Raw genomic sequence first — 12,348 nt, 5'->3', positions numbered from 1 at the left:
CTATTGCCTATTGCTAAAAATATACCCAAGCGACTTAAGACTGGTTTTGTGGTCCAGGGTCATATATTATATTGTATATTATATAGATTTTTTTCATTTAAGCAGACATGATGGAATGCTGGAGTGAAAAAAGCCAAAACACAAAAATTAATTAATGCTCATTTTTACACTAAAAATGATGTCACGTCCTGAAGAATACTGTAATTTTGAAATATTTAAATGTATGGACATTATGAAGAAACAAAGTTTTGCTATTTTTACCCCATGTAACATAATTGTAGTATTGTGAACTAATGTAATTTCCATCTTTAAAAATGAATTTATTATTTTATTCATTTTATCAAGACATATAATGTAAGGGAATCTACTGCATAGCAAGAATGACCTCCATTTGGTAATTTTATACATGCGTCTTTGTGGCTTTGCTCAGGTGTCTCATTTGAAGGATCTTGTGAAGGAGAGTGAAAAAAATCTCGATACTGCTGAGAACCACATCTCCTGTCTTAAAGACAGCCAAGAAAAGCTTCTCATCGAGCTGGACGCCACCAGGGCGAGAGTGAGAGAGACGAGCAACCTGCTCACGGATATACAAGTGAAGTGCTCAACTGTTTTTACTCCATTTATTATAAATTACGTGCATTTTGAGTCAGTCTCTCATTCTGATAAAAATAGAAGGAGCATTAAGAGATGTTGATATAAAATGTTCAAGTTCTTTCACACTTTTAGAAGAGTGAAAACCACTGACGCATCTCATCGTTTAGGGGGAGAAGCAGGAATTCAGCGTGGCAATCACTGCAATAGGAGACGGATAATGGAGTGTGGCAGAGATGTTAAAAGAAAAATTAAGCCTCATTCAATTTTTAAGACACCCGAAAACAGCCGCTTTTTTTCTGTGCTAAAGCCTGCGAAGTGCAGGAAGAGGTTGCATGTCTAAAGACGACATTTGTGTAATCAGCTCTACTGGAAATTGCTCTCTCCTTGCTTTTCCCATGATGAATCATTATCTGCTCACAGGAGGAGATAGAGACCCAGAAACAGCAACATGAAGCCAAGGTCATCGCTATCAAAACAGAGGAGAAACAGAAAATGGACAAAATCACAAAGGAGCTGGATCTCAAGTGGACCGATGCTCTGAGGTGCTGCACGAAACTTATGAGTCATGCATTACTGTAGAGAAGACAAGGCTAAAAACAGAGCGAGATTTGTCGGTGCACAGTGCATTAAATTGTATAAACTGTGACTGTACACAGTGTTTGGTTTTTAGAGAGTGCACATGGAAAATCACATCTAAAATAGGAGCAGTCTGTCCTGCATCAAAGCCTGTGACAAATCCTCTTACACAGGCATGCATTTGGATTAAAATATGCTAATTACAAGAGTAAGAGGTTAACATCTAATCTGCACAATGGTACAGCAGCAAACAGTATACAGTGAGCTGAAGGTTACAAAGACATCTGTGTGGTTCTTATTAACATTTTAATATCTCACTTTCAGAGTCACTTCCACGCTGTTTAAGTAATGTGTCCTTGTATCTGTTTCATCCTGTCAGTTTCACCCTCTGTTTCTTTGTTTCCTCTCAGGGCTGAGCTGAAGGGTCTTCGGGAAGAACTCACAGCTGAACATCAGGCGGAGAAACAGGTGGCCCTGACACAACTTTCCCAGCAGAGAGACCTGGAGATGATGGCAGCCAGGGAGAGCTGGCAGAGGAAAGTTGAGGACCTCCTGCAACAGGTAACGGAAGGTCACAGAGGTGACATTTTATCGTTTATACCTGTTGTCCACATTTAACATTTTAGAGGTGTATTCCACACTTTTGTAAAACAAAATTGCCAGAAGTTTTCAGGGTTTTTGTAGCAAAACTGTAACAAAACAAACATTTGTAAGAACAAACAAAAAATGCAACCAAACAAAAACATTAAAAAATAGCAAACCTTTGTAAATATCAAACAAAAATGTAATAAAACAAAACAAATGTTTTTAAAAACAAAAATGGCTTTATTTTACACTTGTTAACATTATTTTCCCCAGAAGTACTCTTGTTTTCAGGGTTCTTGTAGCAGTCATATAAACAATTGTGTTCTAGAAACAAACAAAAGTGTATAAAACAAACATTTGTAAGAACAAATAAAAAACAGATGTAACCAAACCAAACAAACATCTATAAAAGATAGCAAATGTTTGAAAAAATAAAAAATGTAGAACATCAAACAAATGTTTGTAAAAACAGAAATGTAAAAACAAAAATTGATTGACAAAAAATTTTTTTTTCCCAGAAGTACTCTTGTTTCTTGTAGCATAAACAATCAAACAGTTGTTTGAAAAACAAACAGGAGTGTAACAATTAAATATTTGTAAGAACAAACAAAACATGTAACCAATCAAAAGAAACAAACATCTGTTAAAGAAGTAGCAAATGTTAGTAAAAATCAAACAAAAATTTAGCAAATCAAGCAAATGTTTGTAAAACCAAAAATGTCTTGTATTCTACAATATTGTAAAAAAATTTCCAAGTACACTTGTTTTTTTTATTGGTTTTTCTAAAAACAAACAAAGCCGTTACAAAACAAACATTTGTATGAACAAACAAAAATGTAACCATACAAAACAAACATCTGTAAAAACAATGTAGTTTGTAAAATTTTGTAAAATTGTTGGTTTTCCATCAAATGTCTCCTTGAATTTATTAATTTGAAATAGTATGACTTCTGAGACCATAGTAAGTCCCATAGCTGTGATTCTTATTTGAGTAACTGTCAGCCGAGTATCTGTCAACGTCTTTCATCCGCCAATTAGATTAGATTGACATGATGTTCTATTTGAAATTCAGATGCTGTCTAGTCTTTTTTGGTCTTGTGCAATATCAGGAAAACTTGGTGTGACTAAAAATTCTAGATAATTAGTCAAGATATTTAAGCAGAATACACACAGTCTCTAGTGTGTGCGTCCTCATTTACCATGATGCTCTGCATGTTTGGCACTTTCTGTAATGTGACAACCTGCCTCCTGTAGTCTGTCTCTCTAGAGTCACATCACTGTCACTTATGTCATGAGCCTCTAAAAGTTGCTGTGTCAGACATCTGTCAGCATCTCTTGATGTTCGTTGTCTATCTTCAGTGCTTCCTTGTGTCAGTGCCCCTGATCTCATGTAAATCTATCTATACTGTATATCAATGACTGTATATCAATATTGGCCAATATTTGCATTTTGTTGCTGGCATCAGGCTGACATTAGAAGCAGACTATGTTAGTATAATGGCTTTTTTCAGTTCAAATACACATTCAGTTTTGTAATACACATTCAAATTAACACCGTCAAATTAACACCTTCTTTTAGTGAGATTAATTATATTTAAAAAAACACAAATAATTATATACAAAAATAACACAATTTAATCATTTGTGAATGCCCCTACGTCTAATTCAGACAGATTGACAAATCGATGCAAAATGGATTGCTGTGGACTATATGCCAGTGATAGGCTTATGTTCAATAATATGAAATAAAATAAATAATATGTTGACTTGATGGCGAAAGCAACTATTTGTAATATATATTTGATGCTTTTGTCTGCCATAATAAATTATTGTCTTATAATTATGTCTTATACTTATTTGGGGCATTTTCTCAAAATTTTACTATGTGATTTAACTATGATTCATCTGATTAATTGATTTATTAAATTACATTTTTAATTAATTGGCAGATGTTTTGATGTTTTATATATAAAAAAACAGTAAAGATTTATAATATAGACCGTTATATCAGTAATTTTGAAAACAATAATTATATAAATTCTATATTTATATAATTATAAAAAACAATAATTATCAGCCACATTTTCCATGTAGGTACATCCTAAAGCAAAGAAGGCTCTGTGAGGCTCGGATTCACTTTGGTCTGTAAGTTGCAGATTGGTTTTAAAATCAACTCCAGTGTGGACCCTCAACCTCAAATAGTGCTGTATTTTAAGTTCCTCAACAGTTTGTTGAGACAAATCTGTGTGTGAATTCAAATGCAGTGTAATCCAGGCACTGAAGTCTGCATGAAGCACTCTCCTCTTGTTTTGTCCTCATTTTATTGCCTCAGTATCTATTTTCGGCCCTCCATTTGCTGCATGCAGAGATTTGCTCGCCATCTCCTGTTTAGTTGCTTTCTTTATTATTTCTTTATCAAGGCCTCATCTCATTTTTATGTTTTGAAACATATAAAGATTAAGATCATTATTCTTTTGGTAGATTAGCAGTTTAGATTATATTACTTTTCTCATTTAGGGTATCCTGGGGTAGTTCAGGAAATACTGCTGAGCGGATCTGAATGAATGTATTTTACTTGCATAAAACTGATGATAAAGCTGAACGGAAAGACAGCAGTCGAAATTACTGTAATAGCATGTTGCATGCAGTTGATGTCATATTTCATCTGTAATACTGAGCTATTTCTGAAAGGATTACATTTCAGATTGCTTGAGGCATTGTCATTTTTTCATTCTCAGCATAATGACACATGTCCCATGGTTATTGATGCAATAATAAATTATTTCAGTCAGTTAAGTCAGTCTTGTTCTTGTTGTTGCAGTGACTTTAAATCCAATTCCCAATGCTCCAATTTTCTCTTTTGGCTTCAAAATATCCGCTACTTTCTTCCCGACTGTTGTCTGCTTTACCTTCACCCAAATCTAAGTCATCCACAGTTCACAATGTCCATCTCTCTGAGGGCTCGGTATTCTGTAGGAGTCTTATGAACTTGTTTTCTGTGTTTCTGTTGTGTCAGATCTCTCTGCTGAAGCAGAGCCTGGAGCTACAGATGTCTCAGTCGAAAAGCGCGCTACAGCAATTGCAGGCTCAGTTCAGCCAAGAGCGCGAGCACCTGGCGCAGCAGTTGCAGGAGCTGGTGCTGGAGCATCAGCACAGAGAGTGCCACCTGCAGGAAGCCCACTGCTGCGCCATGCAGGACATGGAGGAAGCACAGCAAATCGAGCTTGGGGTACCTGCACCTTACATACAAACACAGACATGCACAAATGCAAACTCACACACAATGGCATGAGCATGAGGAGATGTGCTTCTGTCTCCCTAGTGCCTCTGATGCAGATGTGTGTTTCATCAATAATGGACACTTTTGGCCCTGTGGACTTTTTGAAAATACTTTTCAAATTGTTTTCAATAGTATTTAAGTATTTATGTATGCCCAACAATGAATATACATGCGTCACAGGAGAATTATGTTGTTTTCTGAAAGTATTTCCAGTATTTTCCACACATAACTGAAATGTTTTCATAAATATCTTTGAACATTTTTGGAATAAAATGGCTAAATTATTTTGTATTCATTTGTTAAGGCTAATTTCAGCTAGTATTGTATGCGTTCTACATGCTTAAATAATATTGTTCACACTTTGCATAATTTAACAAAATTCGATGTGATTGGAAATGTTTGTGATATTTATCACAAGATAGTTTTCTTCACACATCACATCTCACAGTAAATATTATTATGGTTTGATCATTATTACTATAGTTTAATATTTAATATTTTTTGTTTTGATTTTTTTTATAATTTTAGATTCATATTTTTATGGAGGATTTTTATTGTTTTAATTTAAATATTTATTTAAAAACATGCATGTTTTTAATGTTTTACGAAATGCTGCATTTATTTGATTAAAAATATAAAAACAGTAATATTGTGAAATATTATTATAATTTAAAATAACTATTTTCTATTTTAATATATTTTCAAATGTTATTTATTCCTGTGATGGCAAAGCTGAATTTTCAGCAGCCATTACTCCAGTCTTCAGTGTCACATTAATGTTTCATTTCCTTCAGAAATCATACTAATATGCTGATCTGATGCTAAAAAAATTATTTCTTATTATTATCAAAGTTCAAAACAGTTGTGCTGATTTTTTAAATGGAAACCATGTTTTTTTCAAGATTCTTTTTTGAATATTAGGTTCAAAAGAACAGAATTTATTTAAAATATATCAATCTTTAGTAACATTATAAATGTCTTTACTGTCACTTTTGATCAATTAAATGCATCCTTGCAGAATAAAAGTGTTTATTTCTTTAAAAAAATCTAACTGGCCCCAGACATTTGAATGGTAGTGTATATGCTACCTGTTTTTCATCTATTCGTGATGCCTCCTGCCTGTCATCCTGTAATGATTATCACCTTCACTGTCTCCTTTTCCCCTTCATAGTACTGTACATGTCTGTTTCCTTTACTGTCTGGATTTGTCACCCCTGCATTATCACCCCACACTGAGAATCTCCACTGTGCATGACTTCCATATGGTAAATTACCCTTCTTTTTGTCCTTCCTTGTCTACAGTCTACTCCTAAAACACTTTATGCATATGAAAACGTTTCTCATCCAGGAAAGCGCAGCTGTTGTTTCATTTCGAAATTGTGCATTACACAGAATATTTTAAGATAGCAAGCCCAGACATTTGAAGCAGACACATGATGCAGAGTCTAACAGGCTTTTCTCCATCTCGCTCAGCCTTGAGCTGCGGCCAAGAAAGAAGCTTCTTTAAGCTGATTTGGCCACATTTCGGATTACCAAGTAATGAAAAAAACATTAATAGTTGCTTTCATCTCGATTCTTTTATGTCAACCCTTGAATGCGGTTGTTGGCGCTGCATGTTAGAGTGGCTCTGTGGGTGGACTGTTTAAATGTGCTCTCGTTCCTCCCAAACATGGAAGCAGCAGGATAAAGCGAAACTATCCACAAAATGGCGAAGTGTCAACAGCAAAACTGGATGATTCTCTAATTAGATGATAATAGATGGTAACTAAACCACTGTATTGAAAATCCTCTTAGTTCTTCTTCTTCTTCCCAAATTTCTAAATTATTCAGTCCAAATCGCAGAGGTTTTCAGACTTTTTAATATACTAATATGATGATCTCCTTCCTAAAATACCATGTCAGCTTTACTGTATAGACTATTATATTTAAAGGCCTATTTATGCTGTGTGGAAAAAAATTGTAAGTATGCTATTTAAGGAGAACATGTTTAAATATTAAATAATTGGCATTCATGTTGTCATTTGTTTTTATATTTTACAGTTAAAGCTATGGCTCTAAAAAGTATAAAACAAGCATGATTAATCTCAGAATTTCCAAATTATGATCCACACTTTGTTTTTGTATCTTGGTCTTAATACTTTTTGAAAATGTAAAAGAAAATTCTATTTGCCTTGCATTACTGTTCAGCCTTGCATTAATGTAACAGCAGTGATGATGTCATTGTAACATTCTAAATTGTGATTGGGTTTTATTTTAACTTTCATTTGCATACTGAACTGTGATTGGACTTTTCTTTGTTACATATATTTAATATATTTACACTACAGTGCAAAAGTTTGGGGTTATAAGATTTTTAAAGAAATTAATACGTTTATTATTCAGCAAGAATGCATTAAATTGATCAGTTTTTCACATTTATAATGTTACAAAAGATTTCTGTTTCAAATAAATGCTGTTTAACTTTCTATTCATCACAAAATCCTGAAAACAAATGTATCGCAGTTTCCACAAAAATGTTTAGCAGCACAAACGTTTTCAACTGTTATTAATTAGAAATGTTTCTTGACCACCTAATCAGCATATTAGAATGATTTCTGAAGGATCATGTGACCTTCCTTGTCTACAGTCTACTCCTAAAACACTTTATGCATATGAAAACGTTTCTCATCCAGGAAAGCGCAGCTGTTGTTTCATTTCGAAATTGTGCATTACACAGAATATTTTAAGATAGCAAGCCCAGACATTTGAAGCAGACACATGATGCAGAGTCTAACAGGCTTTTCTCCATCTCGCTCAGCCTTGAGCTGCGGCCAAGAAAGAAGCTTCTTTAAGCTGATTTGGCCACATTTCAGATTACTAAGTAATGAAAAAATAACATTAATAGTTGCTTTCATCTCCATTCTTTTATGTCAACCCTTGAATGCGGTTGTTGGCGCTGCATGTTAGAGTGGCTCTGTGGGTGGACTGTTTAAATGTGCTCTCGTTCCTCCCAAACATGGAAGCAGCAGGATAAAGCGAAACTATCCACAAAATGGCGAAGTGTCAACAGCAAAACTGGATGATTCTCTAATTAGATGATAATAGATGGTAACTAAACCACTGTATTGAAAATCCTCTTAGTTCTTCTTCTTCTTCCCAAATTTCTAAATTATTCAGTCCAAATCGCAGAGGTTTTCAGACTTTTTAATATACTAATATGATGATCTCCTTCCTAAAATACCATGTCAGCTTTACTGTATAGACTATTATATTTAAAGGCCTATTTATGCTGTGTGGAAAAAAATTGTAAGTATGCTATTTAAGGAGAACATGTTTAAATATTAAATAATTGGCATTCATGTTGTCATTTGTTTTTATATTTTACAGTTAAAGCTATGGCTCTAAAAAGTATAAAACAAGCATGATTAATCTCAGAATTTCCAAATTATGATCCACACTTTGTTTTTGTATCTTGGTCTTAATACTTTTTGAAAATGTAAAAGAAAATTCTATTTGCCTTGCATTACTGTTCAGCCTTGCATTAATGTAACAGCAGTGATGATGTCATTGTAACATTCTAAATTGTGATTGGGTTTTATTTTAACTTTCATTTGCATACTGAACTGTGATTGGACTTTTCTTTGTTACATATATTTAATATATTTACACTACAGTGCAAAAGTTTGGGGTTATAAGATTTTTAAAGAAATTAATACGTTTATTATTCAGCAAGAATGCATTAAATTGATCAGTTTTTCACATTTATAATGTTACAAAAGATTTCTGTTTCAAATAAATGCTGTTTAACTTTCTATTCATCACAAAATCCTGAAAACAAATGTATCGCAGTTTCCACAAAAATGTTTAGCAGCACAAACGTTTTCAACTGTTATTAATTAGAAATGTTTCTTGACCACCTAATCAGCATATTAGAATGATTTCTGAAGGATCATGTGACACTGAAGACTAGAGTAATGATGCTGAAAATTCAGCGTTGCATCACAGGAATAAATTACATTTTACAATATATTAAAATTGAAAACAGCTATTTTGAATTGTAATAATAATAATAATAACAGTGACAAAGCAGTGCATCATTTATATCAAAAACCTAAGCTTACCTAAAATTTTAACATTGTTTTTTTTTTCTTCATTAAATACAAATCTAGTTTTCTCATTGACACCTTTTGTTCCCATCGCATCATGTTGCATTCAAATGCAAGTGTGTTCTTTAGTTTTATGCATTAGATGTGTGCTTCTGTATTTTAATGCCTTTATATTCCTCTGCGTCTGTACTTGTGCATTTGTGTAGGAGCTTGAGGAGCGTCTAAAACAGGAACAGAGAGAGGAGTTACACGCTTTGAGTGAAGCCCACAGACAGACCCTGGAAATCCTTCAGCAGCAGTCGGACCAGGAGCTGCAGACGCTGCGCTTTGAGCTGGAGGATGAGGGCAAAGCAATGCTGGGTGAGACGAGTCATAAGCTCACATTAACTACAGCACCACACTCCAGCCTACAAGATTAGAGCCTTTTATTGGATCATTAAAGTCTTGTAGTGTTTTCACTACAATACACTGTTATCATGAAAGTAAATAGTCATTTTCACAGCTGATTTTATCCTAAAGCGACTTACAGTGCACTTATTACAGAACAAATCTTTTCACTCAAGGGTACAATGATAATAGCTCATGGATCACTCACTGCAGGGGTTTGAACCTACAACCTTCTGGTCACCACCCTAGAGCGATTATACCACAATTAGGCTCTTAGTAAGCTCATAATACAAGAAAATATGTTGAAGTTGAAATAAGTTGATTTTGGTTTGTACTGGGTTTCTTTTATGTTGTGTAGCTTCCCTGCGGTCTGAGCTCAATCATCTCCACGCTACTGCCATCGAACACCTGCGACAAGTCCATTTCAAGGAGAACAATGCGGCCAAACGAGAGCTGGATGACACTATTGACCGCTGCAAAGAACATGTGAGCATTTTTGAAAGTTATAAAGCTTGATACCACTCTGTACCTCAATGCTAAACCCAACAGAAAGTGAGTGAGTGACGTGACATGTGGCCAAGTATAGTGACCCATACTCGGAATTAGTGCTCTGCATTTATCCCATCCAAAGTGCACACACACAGCAGTGAACACACACACACCGTGAACACACACCCGGAGCAGTGGGCAGACATTTTTTTTTGCTGCGGCGCCCGGGGAGCAGTTGGGGGTTCGGTGCCTTGCTCAAGGGCACCTCAGTCGTGGTATTGAAGGTGGGAGAGAGCGCTGTACATTCACTCCCCCCACCTACAATCCCTGCCAGTACGAGACTTGAACCCGTAACCTTTGGGTTATGAGTCCGACTCTCTAACCATTAGGCCACGACTTCCCCAAGAAATGGCAGTTATCGGCAGACTTGCCATTTTGGGTTGATGTTGGATGCAGACTCTTGATTAATTCCAAAAGAGAAAGGTATTTTGATTTATATTTGTGTTCAGACTTACACTTGCATCTGGTTACTGGTAATACCCCGTATTTTCTCTATATTTGCATTTAGTAAGAAGCATTTTCTCTCATGGGAATCTGATGTCTCATGCCTTGCAGAACATTTGAGCCTTTGAGAAACAGACAGTCACACCTGATATGCTTCATCATCTTCAATTTTCAGCCTCTGAACATTTTTATTTTTTCCAGTTGAACAATTAAAACATTGTATGTTTTCATACAAATGCACATATTGTGCATGTCTATGATTTTTTTGCCCACAGACATCATTTATGTCTGCAGTATAAACAGTTCAGGACATGCTGTAGTTTGATAGTGTTTTTTATTACCTGAAATAAAATGAAATACAACTATTAGAAATGCTGCTTTTGGCAACTCAAATCAAATAAGTTTAAGTTGAAATACTAATATTGCTAAAAAACTAACACTGAAATAAAAAATTAATTGTAGCTAATAAATATTTTTAAAAACAATAAATATAAAAGCAAATTTAGAATGTTAATAAATACTATAATAGTATTTAAATAATACTAAAAAAACTGTTCAGAGCTAGTGGTTTGTTAAGATCTCTGTCATCATTTGTTATGACTTTGTAATATAGTTTGAAAAAAAATGTATCAGTGCTGTTTTGTCTATATAATGAAAGTCACTGGGGACTGGTGTTTTTGGATTTCGACATTTTTCATGATGAAGGGAAGTCATACAGGTTTGGAACCATGTATGAGGGTGAATAAATGATGAGACTTTTCATTTTTGGATGAACTATTAAGTATGATCAAAACTAATAGTGACCACTAATGAAAACAAACAGAATACCGAAATCCCACATTTGAATGGGAGATTCAGTGTGAAGGCCAAGAGTTTGGATAAATCCAGATGCCACACGGATGCCCTTGGTTTCAAAACAGGGTTGTGGTTTCTCCCAATAGAAAGGCTTGAATCTGACTGAGAGGTGAAACAAGTGCCAGGTAGGAGTGTGCAATATATATCGTCTGCGATAATATCGTAATTGTTGTTTTAACGATGTGCGATTTGACATTATCGAGTATCTTGCAAAAAACATTCAAAACATCCCTACAGAGCGCACGCATACAGAATTTGACTCAAAAGATAATGGACACTTCTAGAAAAAATGGCTTTATAAAGGTAAAAATGCCCATAAAATGTAAAAATCAGTTTAAACTTGTTGGAAAAGATTAATTTCTATCAGTATGAACTGACCACCACACAGAATATGAAGAATATTAAAAACATTATGAGTCAGCTGTCTTCGGCAGTCCTTAAGGTACCAGCACAATAACACACTCAGTAAAATATCGTCTAATTATCGTCATCACTAAAATCCCAGAAAATATTGAGATATTATTTTTTGTCAATATCGCACACCCCTAGTGCCAGGCTATTCTAAAAGGTCTCTAAGCTAAGCTGCACTTTACAGAAATTTGAAGAATAACCACGATGAATAAAAAATGAGGTACTGAATTCTGAATTATGGGAGAGCTCTCACCGTGACTTACACCGCTTTCCCATTTTCATATTTGATTTATAATCCCCCTCTCTGTCTGTCTCTCTAATACACACTCATAGTCTCACTCTCTCATGTTCGTTTCACTTCAGTTAATACTTCAGCACAATTGAATCTCTTTTAATGTGACCTATATACATGTTTTGAAAGCTCCTGGGTCTGGCACAAATTCTTCTAATGCTTTTTTAAGCGAATCATTCCAATGCAATGAAATTATATAAACTGCATTTGCCACCTCATTTAGAGACACAGTCATGCATCTGTTAAAGTTTATATATATATATATATATATATATATATATATTTTTTAA

At 34.6% G+C, this 12,348-nt stretch overlaps 1 protein-coding gene across 2 annotated transcripts in view; it reads left to right on the top strand.

Annotated features, from left to right (window-relative positions):
• fam184aa (family with sequence similarity 184 member Aa) overlaps positions 1-12,348 on the top strand; it is a 29,860-nt gene that overhangs the window by 8,736 nt on the left and 8,776 nt on the right. For both annotated transcript variants that reach the window (XM_016476833.1, XM_016476834.1), the window contains exons 7-12: positions 431-592; positions 1,015-1,136; positions 1,581-1,731; positions 4,772-4,984; positions 9,327-9,480; positions 9,866-9,993. In XM_016476833.1, coding sequence (XP_016332319.1) covers positions 431-592; positions 1,015-1,136; positions 1,581-1,731; positions 4,772-4,984; positions 9,327-9,480; positions 9,866-9,993 — 930 coding nt within the window. The remainder of the gene's footprint in view (positions 1-430; positions 593-1,014; positions 1,137-1,580; positions 1,732-4,771; positions 4,985-9,326; positions 9,481-9,865; positions 9,994-12,348) is intronic.

This window comes from Sinocyclocheilus anshuiensis, unplaced genomic scaffold (assembly GCF_001515605.1).
Source record: "Sinocyclocheilus anshuiensis isolate Anshui unplaced genomic scaffold, SAMN03320099.WGS_v1.1 scaffold869, whole genome shotgun sequence".
NCBI classification, from domain to species: Eukaryota; Metazoa; Chordata; class Actinopteri; order Cypriniformes; family Cyprinidae; genus Sinocyclocheilus; species Sinocyclocheilus anshuiensis.
The sequence above is the reverse complement of the archived record's forward strand: the minus strand, read 5'-3'. Positions and strand labels throughout refer to the sequence as shown.